Consider the following 26,635-nt stretch of genomic DNA (forward strand, 5'->3'; position numbering starts at 1 on the left):
TCTCCTACATTGAGTTAAATGCATTCCAGAGGCTCAAGTGATGTCACTGGGAAGAAAGGTTTGTTTCATAAATGGAAGAAATGGAAAAGCCACTCATACCAGCAAGCAATAATGTAATGTCATTTTTGGTCCTTATTTCTTGTTTAGTTGAACTCCAGATTGTACTTTCCCCATTATATTTTAACCTTTTGATATTATTTAATGTCCTGAATAAATCATAAAATATCAAGTGAATCATTATTGGAAAGAAATGGAATACAACAAGAATGCCAATTCAAGGATGGTATCTAGACTTAAAAAAAAAAATTCAGCTTTGGGTGTAGGCTACATGAATGATTGAATAAGGCTGCATTTGAAACAGTGGACCTAGGACCTATTTGGATCTTTAATTGAAGCGCGTTCCTTCAGCACACGTGACCCCTGAGCTTGACACCTGCAAATAATTAATGTACGCATGCGCGTATTCAAAGGAACGTTACATGTCAAAGTACATACCTTGATTATGAACTTCTATTCATGAAAATGGCCAATTCATTTGATGAAAAAACATTGTTGTTTCCTCAGAGCGTCGCTGCTGGCGGTTGTTTACAGAAGTTTTGCAGGTAAACGGAAGCTCAATGAAGAACAGCTTCTCTCCGGTGAGAGTGAATACTTTTTCACGGACAGGATGTCGAAGGTTAGGACGGTCAAATCCTTTCAAAGCGTCAAAGAAAGCAAGTAAGTGCCGAATACGTGTTTAATCTGAAATGCCATTCTGTACATGATTGGGGAAAGACATTAAACTTTTTCACTGTTCTGAACCTATGAAGACATCGCTAGTTGCCTCATCAGGACCCAGTGACGTTTAGATGATTGACACTTCATCTCAACATTCTTGCAGGCGTCTGAATTATCGTCATAGCCAGTCCGCTCTGCATGTGGATAAAACGTTTCGAGGCGCGTTCCAAGGGTGTGTTTGAAATGTACACAAAGACAAGTTAAAGTTACACACATGGTTATTATGTTGAGTTTATGTCCAGAGGGTCTGTCATTGAAGATTTAGATCAACACCCTGTTTTCCCTAACATCCCAGGAATTGTCATGGAACACTGAAGGCTATACAGCGGAATTGATCATGGGTACCTTTTGCTGACCATGTGCAGGAACAATTTGTGACTGGGAGTTGGGTGCCATGTGCAGTATAGGTTTGTTGGCTTTGTGTGTGTTAATGTAATAATACTTGGTGCTGGATTCAGAAGGGTAGTTTATGTACATGACATACATAGTTTATTGATTATTGTTGTGGTGGAAATATTGTCAATTTTTGTACCATTGACAAGATTTGCAGAGAAATGGCCTTTTCTGCTTTCTCTGAAGAGTGCTAGAGGTGATTTCATCAGCATAACAGATCAGAAAGAAATCCTACACATAGCACCAGGCCTGAGTAACCATACATTTCCTTCATCACCTCTGGCTTGTAAAGTGATTGGATAGGTTTCATCAACATAAAATACACCTATCAAGTCTTTGTATATTAATGGATACGAAGAGAAGGAAACCTGCCTGTCACACCACTGGGATACAGCACCACCTGCACAGGGAGCCCTACAGCTCTTCAGGCCAGGGTGCAGGTGTTTACACTGGCACTTAATTCTCGTGAGAATGTAACCAGAGAGGAAGTGACACACCCCCCCCCCCCCCCCCCCCTTAGTTTGCTACTCAGTAAAGCTACACCCTGACTGGTGATGGGACAGGCTGGATCCCCCAGTACTCCCAGTGACACCTCCCTAGTGATTTACTGGTGCTCTAATGACGTGCTCGGTTTATACGAGGGGGGTGCGCTTCCAGTGATTTGTGACCGTTTCACATGGTGGGGGGAGGATGGGAGGTAGGTGGACGGGAGCGTGTGTTCAAGAACTCTGCATTCTCCAGGCCCCACCCCTCTTATTCTCTAATGTACAACACCTGATCTAGAATAAGCCCTTCTATCACCACTCCCTGTTCTTTTACATAGTGGTCACTGTCTGGTGGGAAAGTTGGGAAGACTATGCTGAGCTGTAGCCTGCAGGGCAGAAGTAGGGGAGCACAGCTGTCCCTCATTGTGTTCTGTAGCTGTTACTAGGTTGGCTCTTTACAGGGATGGCTCCACTTCCACAGCATGCCTTTGGACCTGTTCCTGTCTGTGTTGTATAACATTTAATTTATCACTTTCAGAATGACATCCTCAACCTACCCTCTGTGTACTGCACCACAGATAGAAAACCTGCTGGAAGCAGAGCTTGAAATTGAGCTTTTGTGTGAGGGTTGTGTGCGTGTTAGTGTGTGTGTCCCCAGAAACCCTACACTTTTATCTCCGCTCTTCTCTAAGGAGTTCCAGATTGTGTTTCAAGTTCAAACAAACTGTAGACGGAAGAGACCCAACTGTGACTGCCATCAGACACTAAAGGCATATCGCAAATATTTTCCAACACGGGGTAGTATCATTACTGAATGTAGAGATACTGCCGAGAGATGGGTGGGGGTGGGGGGGGGGTGGGGGTGGGGGGGGGGGGGTGGGGGGTCTTTTGTAGGTGAATGAATAGGGAGATGGCCTTTGGGAGATTAAACGGAGCTATTCTTCTTGACTTTTTACTGTATAATACTATGATCTGTTGCCCAGTGCGATCACTGGAAGCATTTGTTGTTTCTTGAGCCTGAGAAATTGTGAAGCTTTGCTGTTAAGGGTTATACAGTGCAGTTGGAAAGTATTCAGACACCTTGACTTTTTCCGTATTTTGTTACGTTACAGCCTTATTCTATAATTGAGGAAAAAAACAATTTAATCAATCTACACACTACCCCATAATGACAAAGCCTAAACAGGTTTAGTTGTTTTTTCAATTACAAGCTTGGCAAACCTGTATTTCGGTAGTTTATGCCATTCTCTGCAGATCCTCTCAAGCTCAGTCAGGTTGGACGGGGCGATGTTCGATCGGGTTCAATTCCAGGCTCTGGCTGGGCCACTCAAGGACATTCAGAGACTTGTCCCGAAGCCACTCCTGCGTTGTCTTGTCTGTGTGCTTAGGGTCATTGTCCTGTTGGAAGGTGAACCTTCGCCCCAGTCTGAGGTCCTGAGTTAAAAATCATTAAAAATCCTACAATGTGATTTTCTGGATTATTTTTCTCATTTTGTCTGTCATAGTTGAAGTGTACCTATGATGAAAATTACAGGCCTCATCTTTTTATGTGGGAGAACTTGCACAATTGGTGGCTGACTAAATACTTTTTTGCCCCACTGTAGGTATGCATGACAGCTTTGACATCGGTTTTTAACATTGGCGTTAAACGAACTGGGCGATACCGATGTTGCCATTTTTAGCTAACATCGTCCGATTCCGATATGTTCACCGATTTTTTTTTTTTTTTTTTTTTTTTTTTTTTTTTTTAAATAAATAAATAAAATGTAAAAAAAAAATGTAACTTAAAAAATAAAACAATTTAATTACATTTATTTGTAAATGCTTTATTGTATTTCCTTTTTTTGTATTTTTATTGTGCATCCCTAATTGTTACCTACCCTTTACGACCTGGGGGCGGCCCGTCAGGAAGTCCAGGATCCAGTTGCAGGAGGAGGTGTTTAGTCCCAGGGTCTTTAGCTTAATGATGAGCGTTGAGGGCACAAATGGTGTTGGAACGCTGAGCTGTAGCCAATGAATAGCATTCTCACATAGGTGTTACTTTTGTCCAGGTGGGAAAGGGCAGTGCAATAGAGATTACGTCATCTGGGGTTTCTGGGAGGATTGTGTTGATGTGAGCCGTAACCAGCCTTTCAGACGCATGAAATGGTTAAAAATGGGAACGCTTTGCCTTCCCGGCGCTAGGGCAGCTGAATCAAGTTCACCTACCGCCAACAGCACTACACTGAAAATATTTTTTTACGTTTTTAATTTTTACATCATAGTTTGGTGATCGAATACCTCGGCGATCGACCGGTTGGTGACCACCGTCCTAGATCTTGGTTGTTAGACCCAATGTGTGTCTCCTCACCTATATCAATTAATACATGATGGGGATTGAGTTGTGCATGTGAGTTGATTCAATTTGAATTATGTGAATAGCCTAATGATGATGACATTGATGGTGAGAGCCCAGTTACAAATTGACTATGTAGTCCCTTAAATCATAGAGCGTAAGTAACTATAGCCTAACTTCACAATGTTTACATTTCTATAGGCTAGTCATGTGACCGAGTATAATTGAAACTTCCAAACATCTGTACTTTTCAGGATCTGTTTTTTTTTTTCACTCTCCTTACCTGTTTTATTTTCATAACGGATCAACATTTGGTATGCTATAGCCTGTAGATAATATTCTGCCCATATGAACAAACTTATTTTAGGTAAAAAAATAAGCGCTATGCATGATTTAATGAAAAGCAACAAACACACATTGTTTCACATTCCTTAATAAAAGACTCAGAAACCGGCAATAGGCTATAGAGCTCGCTTCAGTTTCCCTGCCAAATACGCCTACAAGAAGAACTCAACATATCTCAACAACGTTTAATGTATGAGAGGGGTCTGCGCAGCGTTGTACCTTCCACGAAAAGTTTTGCTTGGCAAAAAGACACAAGCGAGAAATTGTCTGCGCATTAAGGTTAAGATTTGACTTTATATTTGATTCTAATACGATAGAATATACTGCCTGTGTTGTGATGTTTTGTGTGTTGGGGAATGGTTGGTATTGAATAGGAGGAAATCAGTCTCCGCACACCTGTCTGTTCCAGGCAAAGCCATGACTTCAGCAGTTTGTGGAAGTTTTTTTCTCTCTATCTCTTAGGAGAAAATAGGAGCAACAAGATGAGGAAGTGAACTTTTGTAAGATATCTCTAATTTAAGATATCTCTGCGCCTAGCCAGAGCACTGTGTGTGTGTGTTTTAAGCCAGAAAGGGGTGGGTGGGGGGGGGGGGGGGGGGGGGGCTTCGCTGTTTGTCCTTGCTGATGAGGAAAACACCAAATTGGCCCTGTCAAACTGGCCTGTGTTTGTCTTCCTGCACAGCTGAATGGCCTTTCCTGCTTGCCGTACAGGAAAAGGAAGTGAGCTGTGCCAACAAGCAAGACGTTCAGCTTGAACTTGAGCTCGTCATTTTCCTTGCCACAATCAGACATTTTGGCTATTGCACACAACACAAAATGCATGAATGCAAACACTTATGCATGCACTCACACACTGACTTGTGTACAGAGCATTATAATTTGAGACATGTTGTGAGAATGTAAAGGCCGTACTAATACCCCTCTAATTAATTCCATTCATCTGAAGACTAAATGGCTGATATCAGTTTGGAAGCTCCAGGCACTGAAGGTTCTGGTGTCATTTGAAGCAGAGAACACCCATCTTCCTTTGCTCCTGTCGGGACTTTGCATGCAAAAGGGCCTCAATGCAAAGTGTGCCCTTAACCAACATGCAAATCAGTGTGACTTGGTTCATGGCCCTGCTACTCACTCTCCATAGCAACCAGATTGTGTAATAATAATGATGTGGAGGTAAAGATTGACAGTTTATGGACAGGAGGGTGTTTGTTTTGTTTGTGTGTTGCATTAACGTTTGTTAGTGTGTGTGTGTGTGTTGTAGTGGTCACCTGCAGCCTTGATAAGGGGACATCTGCTGTGAGTGCTGCTTCCTGTTGCTCTTTATGGAAACTCTGTCGTCTGACCCACACGCATTTGTCCAACCACTGTTTCCGTGGCCCAAACTGGAGGCAGAAAGGGGCAGGCAGGGACCTGTTGGACACTGCTCGGCGCTTGCTGATATTTATATTTTTGGTTTGTTGTGTACGAGCGCTGAGCACTGCACTGCTAGAGGGAGGGTTTGTCCCCCCCTCTCATCCCCCGTACAAACATCCCAGGATTTCCTTTTGGAGAGCAAATTATTTTGGGGGCCTAGAGTCTGGAATGTCCCTGCAGGAGGGAGCTTTGTGTCAATAATTGAAGTATTTATGCTGTCATAAGGACTGACGGAAATCATTGTCCACTATAGAACAGCTTGCTGTCATAAGGCTACTGCAATAACATTTAACTGCACTGTTTGTCATTCGCTCTCTTTCATCCTCATTTTAAACAGGTTTTTCCCAACAAGCTAAAAATGTATTTTAATACCTGAGTATTAACTGTTTTTTTTCCGCAGGATAAAGTCTGTAAATACCTTCTAAACCTTTTTATCTTATAGTGACAGAGATGAAGACGTTTACTGTTGTGACATTTTTGAACGTGTTGACGGTTAAACTGCTCCAAAGACATGATCTAGAGATGCATGACTACCAACTGACCTGAGCTCTTTACCCACGGGCCTATATTCAGATCACCTACATACAGAACCTTGCCCTGATTTAACTTCTTAGGGCTGCAATCCCGTTTAACGGGATCGATATGACAACAGCCAGTGAAAGTGCAGAGCGCCAAATTCAAACCAACAAATCTTATAATTAAAATTCCTCAAACATACATGTATCTTATACCATTTTAAAGGTAATCTTGTTGTTAATCCCACCACAGTGTCCAATTTCAAATAGGCTTTACAGCGAAAGCACCACAAAGGATTATGTTAGGTCACCGCCAAGTCACAGAATAATTCAGCCATTTTTCCAGCCAAAGAGAGGAGTCACAAAAAGCACAAATAGAGATAAAATGAATCACTAACCTTTGATCTTCATCAGATGCCACTCATAGGACTTCATGTTACACAATACATATATGTTTTGTTCGATAAAGTGCATATTTATATTAAATCTCAGTATACATTGGTGCGTTACGTTCACTAGTTCCATAAACATCCGGTGATATTGCAGAGAGCCACATCATTTTACAGAAATACTCATTATAAATGTCGATGAAAATACAATTGTTAGACATGGAAATATAGATACACTTCTCCTTAATGCAACCGCTATGACAGATATAAAAAAAACTTTACGGAAAAAGCAAACCATGCAATAATCTGAGTACAGCTTTCAGACAACAAAGCAGCCAAAAAGATATCTGCCATATTGGGTAGTCAACATTAGTCATAAATAACATTGTAAATATTCACTTACCTTTTGCTCTTCATCAGAATGCACTTTCAGGAATCCCAGTTCCACATTTAAATGTTTGATTTAGTTCGATAATGTCCATTTATGTCCAAAGAGCTACTTTTGTTAGCACGTTTGGTAAACCAATCCAAAGTCATGAAGCGCGTTGCTTCTGTTATGTATGGAATCAATCTTTAGGATGTTTTTTAACATAACTTCAATAATATTCCAACCGTAGAATTCATTTGTCTTCAGAAAAGCAAAGGAACGGGAGATACCTCTCATGTGAAATTTGTGTGACCAGCGCATCACTGCTGGCAGACCTCTGACTCATTCCTCTCTCATTCGGTCCCACTTCACAGTAGAATCCTCAAACAAGTTTCTAAAGGTGGTTGACGTCTAGTGGAAGCCTTAGGAAGTGCAACATAACCAATATCCCACTGTGTATTCAATAGGGGCTGGGTTGAAAATCGACCAACCTCAGATTTCCCACTTCCTGTTTGGATTTCTTCTCAGGTTTTTGCCTGTCATATGGGTTCTGTTATACTCACAGACATCATTCAAACAGTTTTAGAAACTTCAGAGTTTTTATTCCAATACTAATAATAATATGCATATATTAGCAACTGGGACTGAGGAGCAGGCAGTTTACTCTGGGCACCTCTGGGCACCTTTCATCCAAGCTACTCAATACTGCCCCTGCAGCCATACAAAGTTTTAAATACAATGCGCACACACACACTGAGGGAGTCTCAAGCTCCAGAAAGCAGGGAAGTCTCCGTTTTAACCGACAAAGCTGAGTGCTAGTATGAAACTTGTACACTATATGAACAAAAGTATTTAGAAACCTGCTCGTCAAACATCTCATTCCAAAATCATGGGCATTAATATGGAGTTGGTCCCCCCTTTGCTGCTATAACAGCCTCCACTCTTCTGGGAAGGCTTTCCACTAGATGTTGGAACATTTCTGCAGGGACTTGCTTCTATTCAGCCACGTGCATTATGAGGTCGGGTACTGACATTGGGCGTTTAGGTCTGGCTGGCAGGTCAAGTTCTTCCACCGACCTTGACAAATAATTTCTGTATGGACCTTGCTTTATGCACAGGGCACTGTCATGCTGAAACAGGAAAGGGCTTTCCCCAAACTGTTGCCACAAAGTTGGAAGTGCAGAATCGTCTATAATGTCATTGTATGCTGTAGCGTGTAAGACTTCCCTTCACTGGAACTAAGGGGCCCGAACCATGAAAAACAGCCCCAGAGCATTATTCCCCCTCCTCCAAACTTTACAGTTGGCACTATGCTTTCGGGCAGGTAGCGTTCTCCTGGAATCCGCCAAACCCACATTAGTCCGTCAGACTGCCAGATGGTGAAGCGTGATTCATCACTCCAGAGAATGCGTTTCCACTGCTCCAGAGTCCAATGGAGGCGAGCTTTATACCACTCCAGCTAACGCTTGGCATTGCACATGGTGATCTTAGGCTTGTGTGGCTGCTCAGCCATGGGAATCCATTTCATGAAGCTCTCAACGAACTCAGTAGTGAGTGTTGCAACCGAGGACAGATGATTTTTACATGCTTCAGCACTCGGTGGTCCCATTCTGTGAGCTTGCGTGGCCTACCACTTCGCGGCTGAGCTGTTGTTTCTCCTTGACGTTACCACTTCACAATAACAGCACTTACAGTTGACCGGGGCAGCTCTAGCAGGGCAGAAATTTGACAAACTGACTTGTTGGAAAGATTGCATCCTGTAACCTATAGTGTGTGTGTGTGTGTACATATGGTAGCTGTTAGGGGGGGGGGGGAGTCGATTTACTGGTGGAAACTTCAGTCTGATGCACTTTTAAGGCATGGACACACCGGTAGTGTTTGCCAGCCGAGAGTACACGTAGAATCGTGTGAAATTGACGGCAGTCAGACGTCCACCAGTGGGTGGTCCCTTAGTCTTGAGGTGAGAGCTCACACTGCCCTGACATGGCTGGAATTCACTGGTCAGAGGTGACTACAGTACTGAAGAGGTTCAGACACATCTAACTCATTTTATTTAACGTTATGTCAAATCTGTGGTTAGTGACTGTTTTCTTTGTTGAGGAAAAAAATAAGTGTGTGTGTTCTATACAATACCAACTAACACTTATAGCATGTAGGAAGGGTTTACAGTAAAAACGTGTCACAAAATGACATGGTTAGAGAAAGTTGTAGCCATTCTTCTACCGTCTCAAATCGCTACCTTTGCGAATACTTTAATACATACCTTGATGATTAGCCTACCTAAATACTTCCCTTGTTAAACAACAATTTTTGACGAGGCAAATTTTTACAACTGCAACTCTTAAATGTATTTGAAATTGTACACACACTCTCGCTTACAAACACACAATCTGCAGATCTTAAACTTTCTTGAGGTGTGTTCGTGCCCGTGCATGGTGTGTGCATTTTGTGATGGCCTTGACAAGGGTGTGTCTATACACTTGCCTCTTGTTCATCCCAAAAGGGTGGTGGTATGGCCATGTAAATTCAACCCTGAAAGGTCAGAAGTCATCTACTCGGTGAGACTGAAATACCCTGTGGGTGAACTGTAGTGTACTCAATAGGCTAATTCAGGGAGCAAGAAGGCAGGCATCATTATTTGAAGGTCTATGTGTAGTAGAGGATGGCTTGTCTGTCAATAGCCACTTAGCCTACGATACAGTAGTGGGGTGGTAGTACATGTTAACTAGAGGTCGACCGATTATGATTTTTCAACGCCGATACCGATTTATTGGAGGACCAAAAAAGCCGATACTGATTAATCGTCTGATTTTAAAATATATACTTTTTTTATTTTTTATTATTTATTTGTAATAATGACAATTACAACAATATAGCCTCAAATAAATAATGAAATGTTCAATTTGGTTTAAATAATGCAAAAACAAAGTGTTTGAGAAGAAAGTAAAAGTGCAATATGTGCTGTGTAAGAAAGCTAACGTTTAAGTTCCTTGCTGAGAACATATGAAAGCTGGTGGTTCCTTTTAACATGAGTCTTCAATATTCCCAGGTAAGAATTTTTAGGTTGTAGTTATTATAGGAATTATAGGACTATTTCCCTCTATACCATTTCATTAACCTTTAACTATTGGATGTTCTTATAGGCACTATAGTATTGCCAGTGTAACAGTATAGCTTCTGTCCCTCGCTCCTCCCTGCTTCTGCCTACCACCGCTCAGTCAGATCTTTAGATACTTGTATGCTTGTATGCTCAGTCAGATTAAATGCAATGCAGGACACGCTAGATAATATCTCTTACTATCATCAACCATGTGTAGTTAACTAGTGATTATGATTGATTGTTTTTTATAAAATAAGTTTAACTAGCTAGCAACTTACCTTGGCTTACTGCATTCGCGTAACAGGTGGAGTGCAACGAGAGAGAGGCAGGTCGTTATTGCGTTGGACTAGTTAACTGTAAGGTTGCAAGATTGGATCCCCCGAGCTGACAAGGTGAAAATCTGTTGTTCTGCCCCTGAACGAGGCAGTTATCCCACTGTTCCTAGGCCGTCATTGAAAATAAGAATGTGTTCTTAAATGGAGGCAAGGCATCCAATGGAACAGAGAGCTTTCAGGAAAAACAGCACTTCCTGGTTTGATTTTCCTCAGGGTTTCTCCTGCAATATCAGTTCTGTGCTACTCAGACACTATTTTGACAGTTTTGGAAACTTTAGTTTTTTTTTTGCTATCCTAATCTGACAAATATATGCATATTCTAGTTTTGTTTCTGGGCCTGAGAAATAGGCAGTTTCAAATGGGTACGTTTTTTTTGCCAAAAACGAAAATCCTGTCCCCTACACTCAAGAAGTTAACTGACTTGCCTAGTTAAAAAAATATGAAATAAAGGTGTAATAAAAATGGCAAAATCGGTGTCCAAAAATACCGATTTCCGAATGTTATGAAAACTTGAAATCGGCCCTAATTAATCGTCCATTCCGATTTTAATCGGTCGACCTCTAGTGTTAACATGTCATTTTACAAGATGGAGGATAAACCCAGCCCTGACATTTTGAGAGAGGGAGAGAGTGTCTGTTCGGCATGCACAGACAGGTCTTGGACAAGCTCTCTTGTTCTGTTGTCCCTAATTAAGGGATCCTGCTCAGTTCCAACCATGTCACGCCATGCCTACTGGCTAACAGAGCTGTGTTCTGTCCCAATGTACTGGTGTGTCTGTGTGCTTCTCTGTGTGAGGGATGTATGCCATAGGTCTGAGGGTTTGGGATGTCTTAACCCCTGTACAGCACCCCCCCCTCCCCCTCTCTATAGGAGGCCAGGGGGACGAGTTATTCCCTTGTAATTTACCTCTACTTCTCTCTGCCTGAGCATGAAACGTGGCGGGTTTTAGACACTCTAATTGTGTGTGCAGTATTTCCCCTATATTAATTTACCCCCGGACCCCCCCCAGCAGTGGCCATCCCAGGCGTACGTTTAGAACTGTTAAAGGTTGGCACAGACAGCTGAAGATTAACACCCATATGGTGTGTGTGTCCACTGTGTTAGTCAGGCGATAGGATTTGACACAGCAGCTTAAGCCAATTAAATGTTTCTTTGAGATCCGCACTGTTCAGATGGCCGCTTGTGAAAAGACACCCTTTGTACTCTGCTCTTGAGTCTCATGCCATCTCTCTACCATTTTCCCACTGAAAACCTGCCCTCCATCCCAGTCCAGTTACATACCCACAATACACAAACATTCCTAATAAAACATTTGGGTATGATAATAAAAAGTCATTACATGGACATTTTTATATTTGTGAGTCCACTGAATGGCAAACCTATTCCACACTGCAGAGTTCTCAAGACCCACTCTTACCAATGATTAAACTCAATCCCTGTGGGGCCAATCGTATTGGCCTCATGTTGATAAGTAGTAGTTTTATGGCTATTTAATGACCAATAAGATCTGACCCAGAGAGAGGGTCACCGCCCGACTGGACTGGCAGTTGGAGAATGTTCCCATGGGGCGATTCCACTCCAGCATAGCCAAAAAGTGCTTTTGGTAACTCTGATTGTTCTTTCAATTCCCACATAGAAACTTAATCTGGAGGAAGACTTCAAGCACGTAGAATTACCAGAGTGGGCTTTCTGGTATTTTTTACGATATGACCCATTTTATACATAGATATTTACAATATCTTTGAACATTCACCAGTAGGGGGAGTTCCCTTTGAATCTATTTCCCATTCACTGTGTTGGTGGTGCTCATAACATTTATCATCAACTTCAAAATGAGTACAGAGCCCACTCTAAAAAATGATGTACTTGTTGAGTATGTTGTTCCAAAAAATGTGTCTCTTTTAAAAATTAACAAAATTGAAAAAGGCACTTGAGAGATTTATATTTTTATGTTGAGTAAATGAATGAATGTGAAATATTGTATTTCAGAATCTAGACATACTTCTTATTTTAGAGCACACTAAGGAGTATAATGACAGCAAGATGTTGTCTGTATTATGTACGGATCATAGGGTCTTACAAGAGGCATATGTATAGGTCTAAGAAAGGCCTTAAATGGCTACTTTCATCATGATTTCCTAAAATTGTTTGTGATAAATGTAAAATCATGTCTAACATCATTCCTGCCAATGAGGTTTCTATGTTAGAATTGCCAGTACAATCTGAGATGGGGCAAATATATTTAGGTTATCCTGGCGTGGAATCTCCCCATGACGACTGGTGGCATTTTTATGGAAGTAGGGCAGATTCCAGCGTTCTAAGTTTATCAGTTGTAGCTAAAGTCAAACCCGAGAAACTGTGGGTTTTAATGTTGTGGGGAGAACGCATTCCTTTGTCCCAAAAATATTAACTCAGACCTGAAGTGACCATGGGATGAAGGTGTTAGTGGTAGGGGGGACTGCAGAGATGGGGTTATCACGGATCTTGACCATCACAAGCTGGTTCGATCCCATGTAAAGTCTTGTTTTGATTGTATTCGTGTTATTAAGCTGGGACTGACCAGACATAATACACCCACTTGTCATGTTCCCCCCCAAGCCATCAATTTATGGTCTCAAATCTATATAGTTTAGTCTGCTCTTTCCCAAAGCAGGAACCGTAGCTTGCTGGTCCTTGGTACAAAAACCATTTGAGAAACACTAACTGACCCCACAGGATGTAGGGAGCCCAGGTTTCTGATGAAAAGCTCTGGCCTACAGTATGTGAATGTCCACTCACTCACTGCTGTCCATAAGGCCTGTATTTGTCTGGCCTCTTTCCGTCTCTCCTGTTATGTCTACAGTCTCCTACTCATTCTGCACTATTTTTGGCAACCTGTTATTTTAATGTAAATATGAAAGGCCCTGCCAGGAGAGCAGGGGAAAGCAAAGGGGAGAGAAAGGGGGAGAGTAGCCTCTTAAACAAAAATAAACAGTGGGGCGTGGAGGTTTGCTGTTTTGCGACAAACCGTTCCTTTTGGCCCTCAAGTTGCAAACTTGTTTTCTGGTGCTGCTCGATTTGGTTAGTGGGATCCATGTGGCAGTAACAGCTGTATTTGGACAGTGCTCAGGGCTACAGTACCAAACAACCATACCAGGCCTGTCACCACCCCTGGTCACACCAGCGGTCTGTCTGCTGGAAAGGGGTTTAGCCTACCTAACGTACCCTTTTTTTTTTTAGCATATACTTTCTGCGCACACGTTTTAACATGCATACTATATCTAACACATACTATAATACCTAAACATTTTATACTGGTTCTTAGGGACTGGAAGTTATTCATTTTGAGGGATGCCTGGAGGTAATCTGACCTCTTTGTAATGAAAATGGATGTCACTCCCCCTGTGGAGGAATATATATTTTTACCTAGCATCCTATACAGCATCCGCTGTAGGCCTATTAATACGGTGGTCGCACAGATGCTTTAGGGTGTGTTCATTTTCTTAGTGACAACTGCAAATAGTACTTCAGTGTAGGCTACATGTAGCTGAATGGAAAAAAATCTAGGAACTCGTATTTGAATTTAAATGTAGAAATTCACCAACAAACGCTGTTTAGCCTGTGTATCTTTTTACATGTTGCTCAAGTGGTTTGCAAGTGATTTCCATTTTTCGATTGAATGTCAATTCGTTTGTCTCTTTTTCACTGTGCTCATCAGTCTGTCCTCTGAAACCATTTTAATAGGCTACACAAGTGCAACAATGTTATTTTCACTGACCTGTGATGCACTCTCTCTCCTCCACTTTCCCCGACAGTTCATCTGGCCTAGGCCTATTTTACATTTAAGCAATTAGTAAGAGCAAGCCTGCTTCTCTCCAAATATCCGATCAGGCCTAGTATTAAAAATGCAGAAAAGATCATCTCCTGTAGCTTTTATAGCCTATAGCTTTTCCTAGGATTTCATGAGAAGAGGAATAGTGGAGAGGCTTGTAGCCTATAGCCTAATGCTCACGGGAATAGCTAGAAGAGCGAGGCTAGAGATGTGAAGCCGAAATGAGCAAAATATTAGCTTGATATGAGTGGCCGAATTAGTTAAATATTTACCTGTCAAAGTGTAAGAAAAAAAAGTTGGATTATGAAATGGTAGAGTTGTGCGTTCCTCCAGGCTGCTCTCTGCAGCAGTCGGGCACACAAAACTCCACTATTGATTAGGCCTATGTTTTTAGAAAACATTATTCTACCTAGGCTACAACAACACAGTGCAATGAGGAAAATATTATTTTAATCAAGTGAGTACACAATTATTGTCTAGGACTGTAAACTGCACAGTTGTAGGCTAATTTCAGTTTGTACTTTTTTACTCTACTTAAATTCCTAAATGTTGACACCATACTGACATTTTTAATCGATTTACAAATGACATGACCCTCCCATGGTGAAAAGAAATATATAAAACTGTAACCCTTTCGCTGACTGAAATTGAGAGCATGACCGTCTCCCATTTTCTTCGGGTAACAATTGCATAAGTTTCAACCGGTCCCTTCTAAGTAACACATGTGCATTTTACTATTAATATGAAAGGCCATATTACTGCAGCACACCTGAAGGCCCTGTTACTGTGTACCATACATGTAAAGGAACATTCCATGTTTAGAACGGGGATAAAGGTGAGGGTCCCACCTGTACCCTCCCTCCTCCTGGTTTCATGTTTAAAGGCAGTCTAGGGCTGTCATCGCCATCTGTGTTAAGCAGAGCTGTCAGCGCTGTGCGTGTCCCAGCTCTGGAGGGACACCAGCATTCTAATAAGGAACATTCCACAGACAAGGGAATAGAATTGAATCCCCACCTCCCATTAATTCTATGTGGACATGTAGTGTATCTTTGAGAGCTGGGAATGTGATAAGAGGAAATGTGCACTGTTGTCTGGATTTTATTTAATTTTCAAGATACTGTTTTCAGTATGTTCTGGAGAGGATACTTTGCTATGAGTTTCAGTTGTGCTTCTCAGAGCAGGTGAGTGTATTGAATGTGTTTGTGACCATGTTCTGGGGGCTAGAGTGTTTTCCAAGACGGGGTTGGTCAACCTTACTAAAGTATCTGAGACGGGGCACAAACATAAAAGTAATTTATTTCATTGACATAGAAAAGAAAGAGAGGAACCCCCTCCCTCCCTCTCATTTTCTTTTTTTTCTTTGGCTTCCCCTTCACCCCCCTCTACCACTCAGCAGCTGTTTCCCTCACTTTCTTTTGCCCCCTGCCAACCCCCTTTCCCTAAATCCCCCTTCTCCCCCCCTCTGCCTGATGGCTTTGTGTGTTTGGCTGGAAACCCCCCTCACTACGGCACAGGGGTCCAGTAACCCTCAGAACACTGGGCTGTAGCTAGTCTGTAGCAGTGTTTATGGATAGATAAGTGGAGGATTAGCACAGGGATGGAGGTTTGGCATCTCTGTGGTGTGTTGGAGATGTTACATGTAACCCCTCCTTGGCTTAAACACCTGCTTTATACTTTCATAGCTGGATTCATGATATTGATATTGTTGTATAGCGTTTTTGTTCAAACTCTAATTTCCGGTTATATTTGTGCACCAGCAATGTCAGTTGAAACAAGAAAAGCGAACGTGTTTTAAATGTCTGGGCTGTATCCAGAAAAAGCGGTTTGGAACAGGGAGGTAACCTACTATTCAACTTGTCCAATATGAAACACTTCTGTTGTAAATAATTTAAAACATCTTACTACGCTGTGCAGCCTACTGAACACAACCCTGATGTTAGTGTTTGTCACCCAGCTGTGTGGTTGTTTCAGTGTTGTTTATGGAAAAAGGGACTCATGAGTTCCTCTAGTCAGTGCCTAAATTGGAACCATTATAGTGGATTGGCTCAACTGATAAGACTGTTGCACATTATGCCTAAATATCAACTCAAACCCAATGTTTTTTAGTACGACTTTGAAGAGGAAAGATGTAGCATTATCCATGGATGTATCACTTTACATGCCTCAGACTCAAACACATGGTTGAAAAATTCACTACAAATGTTTTCCTGATCCCCAAAAACTGACTGAAAAACACTCTCTCAGTTGAGGACAGTAAATACACAGTGGCTTCATCTGAAATGGAAGCCTATTCCCTACATAGTGCACTACTTTTGACCAGAGACCTGTCTGTGTCCTGGTCAAAGTAAAATGCACTACGTAGGGAATAGAATGCCATTTCAGACACACCCAGCTATTATTTGTTGCGTTGACGAACGACCATTTCCTGTACGGGGGAGGCAGAAAAATGGCCAAAAACCGCAGCCCTTCCTGTAGTGCCAGCCGAGCAAAGTATCATCATGAAACACAAAATGGTGTCTTGTGCTAAGGGAGATGGGAAGGTACAGCATTCCCTCAACAGCTGATCTAGGGCCTGTTTGACTTGTTCTGCTCATAGTCGTTGAGGTTAAGTTTGCTATTTATTTATTTTATTTAACCTTTATTTAACAAGGTAGGCAAGTTGAGAACAAGTTCTCATTTACAATTGCAACCTGGCCAAGATAAAGCAAAGCAGTTTGACACATACAACAACACAGAGTTACACATGGAATAAACAAACATACAGTCAATAATACAGTAGAAACAAGTCTATATACGATGTGAGCAAATGCGGTGAGATAAGGGAGGTAAAGGCAAAAAAAAGTAAATACAATATAGCAAGTAAAACACTGGAATGGTTGATTTGCAGTGGAAGAATGTGCAAAGTAGAAATAAAAATAATGGGGTGCAAAGGAGCAATGAAGAGAGCTGATCCTGAAGTTGGCAGAGCTGATCCAAAATCAGTTAAGGTCCCTAGAGCAGTGTTTTGATGATCAGTTGATTCAAGTGCGTTTTAGTTCTATGGCAAGGACTAAAATGTAGGTCCTCATGCATCCCCAGGAACAGTGTTGAGAAACACTGCCTTAGAGGGTATCGGAAGCATTGTGACGTGCCTAAAGACGCCACTCATTTACTGAGGTGAGTAGGTGCTTGGTTAGTGGGGATTCAGAGATAATTAAAAAAAAAATGGCATCCTTCCTGCACTCAGACCCTGTCCCACCCCTGGCGGTCGTAATGACCCTGGTGTTTACCCCACAGGGGCCATTTTGGGGAAGTTGCTTCTCACAGGAAATGACAGAGTGGGGGGTGAACCGGGGTGGATGCCGTTTTGGTGCTAATTGCTGGTTTTGCCACATTCACCTTTGCTTGTGTACTCTTATGTATTTGCATAGTGACTGTGTACCCTGTATTAAATGTGTGTGTAATCCCCTAGGTGAAGGCTAAGCTGACATCCTGTAATATTAAGACTGATATGAAACAGATTGGGGGTATAAACAACTGTCATTTGTGGCACTTGGCTAGGTATTCTACTGTACTAATACTAGCTACTGCTCAGCCTAGGTATTCTACTGTACTAATACTAGCTACTGCTCAGCTAGGTATTCTACTGTACTAATGCTAGCTACTGCTCAGCTAGGTATTCTACTGTACTAATGCTAGCTACTGCTCAGCTAGGTATTCTACTGTACTAATACTAGCTACTGCTTAGCTAGGTATTCTACTGTACTAATGCTAGCTACTGCTCAGCTAGGTATTCTACTGTACTAATGCTAGCTACTGCTCAGCTAGGTATTCTACTGTACTAATACTAGCTACTGCTTAACTGTGTGTGTGTGTGTGTCAGAGAGACCGAGATAGGGAAAGGGAGTGAATGGTCAGTATGTAACAGGTGGCATCAGCTTCTGGAGTTTGTCAGTGTAGCTGAGAACAATAGCTGGGGATATCTGTTAATGCTGGCTTTTCTGGCTCTTTGTGCAGCAGGAACCCAACAGATGTGTGTGTGGTAGAGCGAGGGAGGGAGCAAGGGAGAACGTAAGACCGAGGAATGATGCAGACGTGTGTGTGTGTGGCCTATCCATTGTGTCCTCGGCCCTCAGCAGATGTGGCCTGAACAATGAACTGGGTAAATAAAAGGAAGTGACATATAAATAGCCTCTTACGTCTGCATGATTGGAGTGTGTGTGTGTGTAGTTCCTGTGTGACATGAATGAATGTCTTTTGGAAGTTCCATGGCAGTGTTCTCTAGCTGCAGCATTCTAAACTAATCTCAAAGGTTAAGGTAGAAGCTTGAACCTTGCTCATGCGCAAATGTCTCCTGTTTTTACGATGCCCTGCAGGTCTCTCCTTCCTGTCTGCCTCTTTCTCTCCCTCTGGATCCAAAGGTGAACACACTGCGTGGTAGTCACAGGTGTTGGTTTTTGCTTTCTCAGTCAAGGTCAGATTTCTTTCCCCTCAGGAGGATGACACCAGGAGGATGACACCAGGAGGATGACACCTAGGGCTGGTTTCACAGACACGGGTCAACTAAATACATTTCAGAAAGCACTTTTTTTTTGTGTGGCTGTGTGATTTTACTAGTGTTTTTTGTGCGACACTCAAATTCTGAGTTTAATGGGCCTAGTGTTGTAGTGTAACTTGCTGACCACACCGCTAGCTTTGCGTGCGCTGCAAAATAAATGTACAATTTATTCAATCATTGCATCCAAACTGCTTGTGCGCGTCAACGAGCGTCTGCGTAGCAGGTGCTAAAATAAAACGTGGTTCTATTTGTGACGCGCTGCAAGTCCCGCCTCTCCCATCTCCTCATTGGTTTTTAGGAGTATACTGTACACCCATGTGGGTGATTGAAAGATGAACTGAGGTCCACAGTCCAGTTGGTAGTGGTAATGTACCTTAAAGGTGGTTGCCAACAGCCATATAATGTCTGAAGAAGAAGCCTGAAGGAGGAGAGATTATCTGTGGATTAATTGTCGGAGTAGAGGACCATATGCATTTCAGGTTAAATAGCAACCCAATGTTTATATCCCAGGACAAATTTAGCTAGCAACAGCAAGCTAACTAGCTAAATTGCCATAAATGTTTGCTTTTTAATCTGTCCCCAAATTAATATAGTTGGTTCAGAGTTTGTTTTGATATTTCAACCTGCGTGTCCTCATCGTGTCTAGTGTGGGTGGACAAAATCAACATGCACGCGATGGCGCACACGGAAGAGCGGTCTGGTCAGCATGTAAGAGGCCTATTTATAATCGGTGATTGAAGCCCTGTTAGGAGCCAGGTCCTAAATCACATCCTGGTTATAAGTGTGCTAGGGAACACAGCTAAATATACTCCAAACATCTCCCCCTTCCCGATGTCCTCTCCTTCTCTCTGCCTCTCCTTCTCTCTGCCCCCCCTTCTCTCCTTCTCTCTGCCCCCCCCTTCTCTCTGCCCCCCCTTCTCTCTGTCCCCCCTTCTCTTCTTCTTCTCTGCCCCCCCCCCCCGTCTCTCCTTCCCTTCGTCCCCCGGTCATCTCTCTTCTCCTGTATCCAGGCCACATATAGTGCCATAAACACTCACTCTCACCTACTCAGTTTTCTAGGCCACCTCTTGAGCTGGCCTGCCCCAGTCGGGTAGCTTCTATCTGGGGCTGAACTAGGCCAAGCCTCAGCCTGCCAATGCAGACAATGATTACGGTACTGCATTATATTATGCTCATCTATAAGAGACAATGAGGTGGATCTCTCTCTCTCCCCTTTCTCTCTCTTTGGTGGTAAATTCTAAGTGGATCCCAGACACCTCACTCACTCACACACACGCCACACACACACACACACACACGCCTCACACACACGCCTCACACACACGCCACACTCTCACCTGCCACACTCTCACCTGCCTCACACTCACCTGCCTCACACTCTCACCTGCCTCACTCTCTCACCTGCCTCACACTCTCACCTGCCTCACACCTCACACTCTCACCTGCCTCACACCTCACACTCTCACCTGCCTCACACTCTCACCTACCTTACGCCTCACACCTCACTCTCACGCCTCACACCTCACTCTCACGCCTCACACCTCACTCTCACGCCACACACCTCACTCTCACGCCACACACCTCACTCTCACGCCACACACCTCACTCTCACGCCACACACCTCACTCTCACGCCACACACCTCACTCTCACGCCACACACCTCACTCTCACGCCACACACCTCACTCTCACGCCACACACCTCACTCTCACGCCACACACCTCACTCTCACGCCACACACCTCACTCTCACGCCACACACCTCACTCTCACGCCACACACCTCACTCTCACGCCACACACCTCACTCTCACGCCACACGCCACACACCTCACGCCACACACCTCACTCTCACGCCACACACCTCACTCTCACGCCACACACCTCACTCTCACGCCACACACCTCACTCTCACGCCACACACCTCACTCTCACGCCACACACCTCACTCTCACGCCACACACACCTCACTCTCACGCCACACACACCTCACTCTCACGCCACACACACCTCACACACACGCCTCACTCACCTCACACACACGCCTCACTCACCTCACACACACGCCTCACTCACCTCACACACACGCCTCACTCACCTCACACACACGCCTCACTCTCACACTCCTCACTCACCTCACACACACGCCTCACTCACCCACACCTTACCCACTCACAGCCACACACACACACACACACACACACACCTGGTCCTCTCGCTCGCTCACCCTTCCGCTCGCCCGCCCGTCCTCTCGCTCTCCCACCTGGCCTTTCTCGCCCACCTGCCCTCTCTCTTGCACCCTTTCTTTTCTTTCGTTCTTTCTTAGCACTGGGCGTCCTAGATCCTGAGTTCTGTTACAGCACCTTAGGGAGCCAGGCGAGGAGGGTTAGAGAAAGGGTGGGTTTGGGCTGGGAGATCTGGGTGTTGTCATTGAAGTCACAGTTGTCCTATATTAGCAACACACTTGGGCTGAAACGTAATACAGGTAGCCAATGCTACAGATCAGTTTAATAAATAGTTAGGGAGAGAATGAGGGGGAAGAAAGAGAAGTGTGGGTTATAGGTTGGAGTGGTGTCAGAACGTACATTCAAACTACTGTATTCTATTAAATCGTGACCACTGGTGTGATGGCGAATAAAGCCTTTGACTGTGTTCCCCCATATCTGTGTGTGATATGATGCAGTGCGAGAGCTCCTGTTCCCATTTGTTACCTCTAGGACTTGATCCAATTAACGCACGCAGACACACACACTATCCACCCTGGCCAAAGTGCTGCCTAGTTAATCTTACCCTTGACCTACTCTCACAGTACTTGTCAAATAAGTTTTGAGTTCAGTGCCGGGCTCCTAGGAGCAGTCTATCACATGATGCCGGTAGGAAAGTAAGGGTATGCATTGCATTAAGCTCTGTCTCACTTCAGAATTGGACGTTCATCCATGTTTATCAAACGTCAAATTTCGAAGTGGTTCTCTCGGCTAGATGGAGCCTACAGAGATGACCGCCTCGCTTCTAGTCCTTAAGAAACTATGCAGTATTTAATTTTGTATGTATTATTTCTTACATTGTTAGCCCAGAAAAGTATTATTACATACAGCCTGGAAGAACTATTGGACACACACACTATCCACCCTGGCCAAAGTGTCAACTTACCAACATTACGACTTTTTCGAAGCAGATCCTTTGTTCGCGCCATTGGACATTGGATCTAATCCCAGAAGCCGACTCGAAACAAAGTCGCCACAGAAGAGGTAGATGGAGCGGCCTCCTGGTCAGACTTCGAAGGCATGCACACCTCCCACCGCTTCCGAGTATATTACTTGCCAATTTTTTTATTTTACCTTTATTTAACTAGGCAAGTCAGTTAAGAACAAATTCTTATTTTCAATGACGGCCTAGGGACAGTGGGTTAACTGTCTGTTCAGGGGCAGAACGACAGATGTGTACCTTATCAGCTTGGGGACTTGAACTTGCAGCCTTTCGGTTACTAGTCCAACGCTCTAACCACTAGGCTACACTGCTGCCCCATATTACTTGCCAATGTCCAGACAAGGTAGACAAAATTAGGGCAAGGGTTGCTTTCCAGAGAGACATCAGAGATTGTAACACTCTCTGTTTCACGGAAACATGGCTCTCTCGGGATATGTTGTCGGAGGTGGTACAGCCACCAAAATTCTTCATGCATCGAGCCGACAGAAATAAACATCTCTTTGGAAATGTGTGTGTGTGTATGGTACATGATTAACGACTCATGGTGTAATCGTAACAACCATACAGGAACTCGAGTCCTTTTGTTCACCAGATTTAGAATTCCTTACAATCAAATGCCGTCCATATTATCGCCCAAGAGAATTCTCGTCTGTGATTGTCACAGCCGTGCATATCCCCGCTCAAGCCGATAACACGATGGCCCTCAAGGAATTTCACTGGACTCTATGCAAACTAGAATCCATATATCCTGAGGGTGCATTTATTGTAGCTGGGGATGTTAACAATGCAAATTTGCGAACAAGGCTACCTAAATTCTACCAGCATATTGATTGTAGCACTTGTGCGGGCAATAAACTGAATCACTTCTACTCTTTAACTTCCGCTAAGCATACAAGGCCCTCCCCCACCCTCCCTTCGGCAAATCCGACCACGACTCCATTTTTTGCTAATACTGTCCTATAGGCAGAAACTCGACCAGGATGTGCCCGTGACAAGAACTATTCAACGCTGGTCTGAACAATCGAACGGGCGAGCAAGCGGATGGGCGGGCAAGCGGGCGGACGGGTGGGCGAGCAAGCAAGAGAGGACGAGCGTGTTTGTGTGAGAGGTGTGTGTGTAAAGATTGCTTTGATCACGCAGACTGGGAAATGTTCCGGGCAGTCTCGGAGAATAACATTGATTCACACGCTGATTCTGTGAGTGTGTTTATGGAAGTGCATTGGAGATATATCCACTGTGACTATTAAAAACTACCCTAAGCTATGGCTGGGCGGTATACCGTATTTTACTATGTACCGGTATTAATGCACGGACCAGTCTGGGTTTTTACTTTACCTTCTATTACAGTATTTTAATGTTTGGTTTGTTAAATGTGATACACCGTGAGTAACGTCCATGTGTATAGTTTACTCTGCTAACTGAGTCATCCCTCTCTCCTCTCTCTCTCTCTCCGTGCGGCTTTCCACACAGACCTAGTCCCACCCGTCACTCAAGGAGCGCATGTTGTTGCTTGACCACGAGACACTTTCATTCAGTCTGCATGGTCAATGCAGCACATGCAACAATGTTGATGATAATGTTGTTTCCACTTTGATCTTAATATAAATCCACAAACATTCTACAATTACAGTTTTCTATAATTTTCTATAATATACGTTTTCTATAATTACAATACTTGTGTTTCTTACATCTGTAAACAGCTAGTTTGTATTTTCTTAGCAAGTTCAGCTAAATCGTGTTAGCCACTAATGCTAATCGCTAGTTGGTCAGAGCAAACGTAGCTGGCTAATACAGCCTGATACCAGTGCTGGTGGAGGCCTAAATCAGCATGTTTGTGCAACAGTATCTTCTAAATCAAAGAGGAATAGGCGAAGCATGAATATGTTGGCTATATGAATAAAGATTTAATGTAGCCAAAGATTATAGGGTCCCCTAGGGAACTCTGAATATCACTTTGGCTCCAACCCTGTCACAACAACTCATCCATGGCATTTTCATTTGTCATGTCAAACACTGTATTCAAAGTGCCCACTATTATTTATATTTTAACTATATAATTAGAATAAACATTCTATTTCCATGATTCCAAAAGTTCACCCAAGTGTTTTTGATCTAAATCTCAATTGCAACATTTGGTTAAAAATAAGGCCTAGTATTTTTGCAAATATCATGGCAGTGTGGAAATTCTTATGAGTGCAGGAAATGCAGAAATTGATGGAAATGCAGGAAATTATTTTAGGTTTAATTGAACAGTATAAAATAATCAGAATGGAGAAAGACCGATTTTGAAATCATTTAGAATAAATGTGTTGCCACCCTAGGGACACGCAGTACTCATAAAGCAAATGTGGAACTTTTATTAATCCAAAACATAAAATACCATCAAATACCATCATACTGTCAATTTGAAAAATACCATATGATATTTTGGCCTTATCACCCAGCTCTACCCTAACCAGAGTCCGTGGATAGATGGCGGCATTCGCACAAAACCGAAAGCTCGAACCACTGCATTTAACCATGGAAATAGGTCTGGGAATATGTAGGAATATAAACAGTTTAGCTATTCCCTCTGCAAGGCAATCAAACAAGCAAAATGTCGGTATAGGGACGAAGTGGAGTCACAATTCAATGGCTCAGACACGAGACATATGTGGCAGGGACTACAGACAATCACGAACTACAAAAATAAAACTAACCACGTCACCGACACCGTCTTGCTTCCAGACAAACTAAACGCCTTCTTTGCCCACTTGGAGGATAATACAGTGCCGCCAACGTGGCCTGCTACCAAGGACTGCGCCCGCACCCCCCTCCTTCTCCGTGGCTGACTTGAGTATGACATTTAAACTTGTTAACCCTCGCAAGGCTGCCGGCCCAGACGGCATCCCTAGCCGGCACCCTTAGACCAGCATCCCGGAGTCACCTCTTCACTGATAGACGTTGAGACTGGTGTTTTGCGGGTACTATTTAATGAAGCTGCCAGTTGAGGACTTGTGAGGTGTCTGTTTCTCTAACTAGAGGTAGGCATGGTAGGCAAGTTGAGAACAAGTTCTCATTTACAATTGCGATCTGGCCAAGGAAAAAGCAAAGCAGTTTGACACATACAACAACAGAGTTACACATGGAGTAAAACAAACAGTCAATAATACAGTAGAAAAATAAGTCTATATACAATGTGAGCAAATGAGGTGAGATAAGGCAGGTAAGGCAAAAAAAAGGCCAGAGTGGCGAAGTAAATACAATATAGCAAGTAAAACACTGGAATGGTAGATTTGCAAAGTAGAGTGAAATAATGGGGTGCAAATGAGCTAAATAAATAAATACAGTAGGGGGAGAGGTAGTTTGGGCTAAATTATAGATGGGCTATGTACAGGTGCAGTAATCTGTGAGCTGCTCTGACAGCTGGTGGTTAAAGCTAGTGAGGAAGATAAGTGTTTCCAGTTTCAGAGATTTTTGTAGTTCATGCCAGTAATTGGCAGCAGAGAACTGGAAGGAGAGGCGGCCAAAGGAAGAATTTGTTTTGGGGGTGACCAGAGATATACCTGCTGGAGCGCCTGCTACAGGTGGGTGCTGCTATGGTGACCAGCTGGAGCTAGCTGAGATAAGGGGGGACTTTACCTAGCAGGGTCTTGTAGATGACCTGGAACCAGTGGGTTTGGCAACGAGTATGAAGCGAGAGCCAGCCAACGAGAGCGTACAGGTCGCAGTGGTGGGTAGTATATGGGGCTTTGGTGACAAAACAGATGGCACTGTGATAGACTGCATCCAATTTATTGAGTAGGGTATTGGAGGCTATTTTGTAAATGACATCGCCGAAGTTGAGGATCTGTAGGATGGTCAGTTTTACAAGGGTATGTTTGGCCGTATGAGTGAAGGATGCTTTGTTGTGAAATAGGAAGCCAATTCTAGATTTAACTTTGGATTCGAGATGTTTGATGTGAGTCTGGAAGGACAGTTTAGTCTAACCAGACACCTAGAATATGTGGACAACTACAAATACCTAAGTCAGAGCCGTCCAGAGTAGTGATGTTGGACAGGCGGGCGGGTGCAGGCAGCGATCGGTTGAAGAGCATGCATTTACTTTTACTTGTATTTAAGAGCAATTGGATGCCACGGAAGGAGAGTTGTATGACATTGACGCTCGTCTGGAGGGTTGTTAACAGTGTCCAAAGAACGGCCAAAAGTATACAGAATGGTGTCGTCTGCCAGCAGCAGGAGCAACATCATTGATGTATACAGAGAAGAGTCGGTCCAAGAATTGAACCCTGAGGCACCCCCATAGAGACTGCCAGAGGCCCGGACAACAGGCCCTCCGATTTGACACACTGAACTCTATCAGAGAAGTAGTTGGTGAACCAGGCGAGGCAATCATTTGAGAAACCAAGGCTATCGAGTCTGTCGATGAGGATGTGGTGATTGACAAAGTTCAAAGCCTTGGCCAGATCAATGAATACGGCTGCACAGTATAGTTTCTTATTGATGGTGGTTAAGATATCTTTTAGGACCTTGAGTGTGGCTGAGGTGCACCCATGACCAGCTCTGACCACCAGATTGCATAGCGGAGAAGGTATGGTGGGATTCGAAATGGTCGGTAATCTGTTTGTTGACTTGGCTTTCGAAGACCTTAG

At 43.4% G+C, this 26,635-nt stretch overlaps 1 protein-coding gene across 1 annotated transcript in view; it reads left to right on the top strand.

Moving 5' to 3' along the window:
- Window positions 1-484: 484 nt before the first annotated feature.
- The window catches only part of LOC110522355 (pleckstrin homology domain-containing family G member 1), a 130,822-nt gene continuing 104,671 nt past the window's right edge, over window positions 485-26,635 (top strand). The window contains exon 1 of the mRNA XM_036976025.1: window positions 485-717. Within this exon, the coding sequence (XP_036831920.1) occupies window positions 618-717 (100 nt within the window). The 5' untranslated portion in view covers window positions 485-617. The remainder of the gene's footprint in view (window positions 718-26,635) is intronic.

This window comes from Oncorhynchus mykiss, chromosome 4, assembly GCF_013265735.2.
Source record: "Oncorhynchus mykiss isolate Arlee chromosome 4, USDA_OmykA_1.1, whole genome shotgun sequence".
Lineage (NCBI taxonomy): Eukaryota > Metazoa > Chordata > Actinopteri > Salmoniformes > Salmonidae > Oncorhynchus > Oncorhynchus mykiss.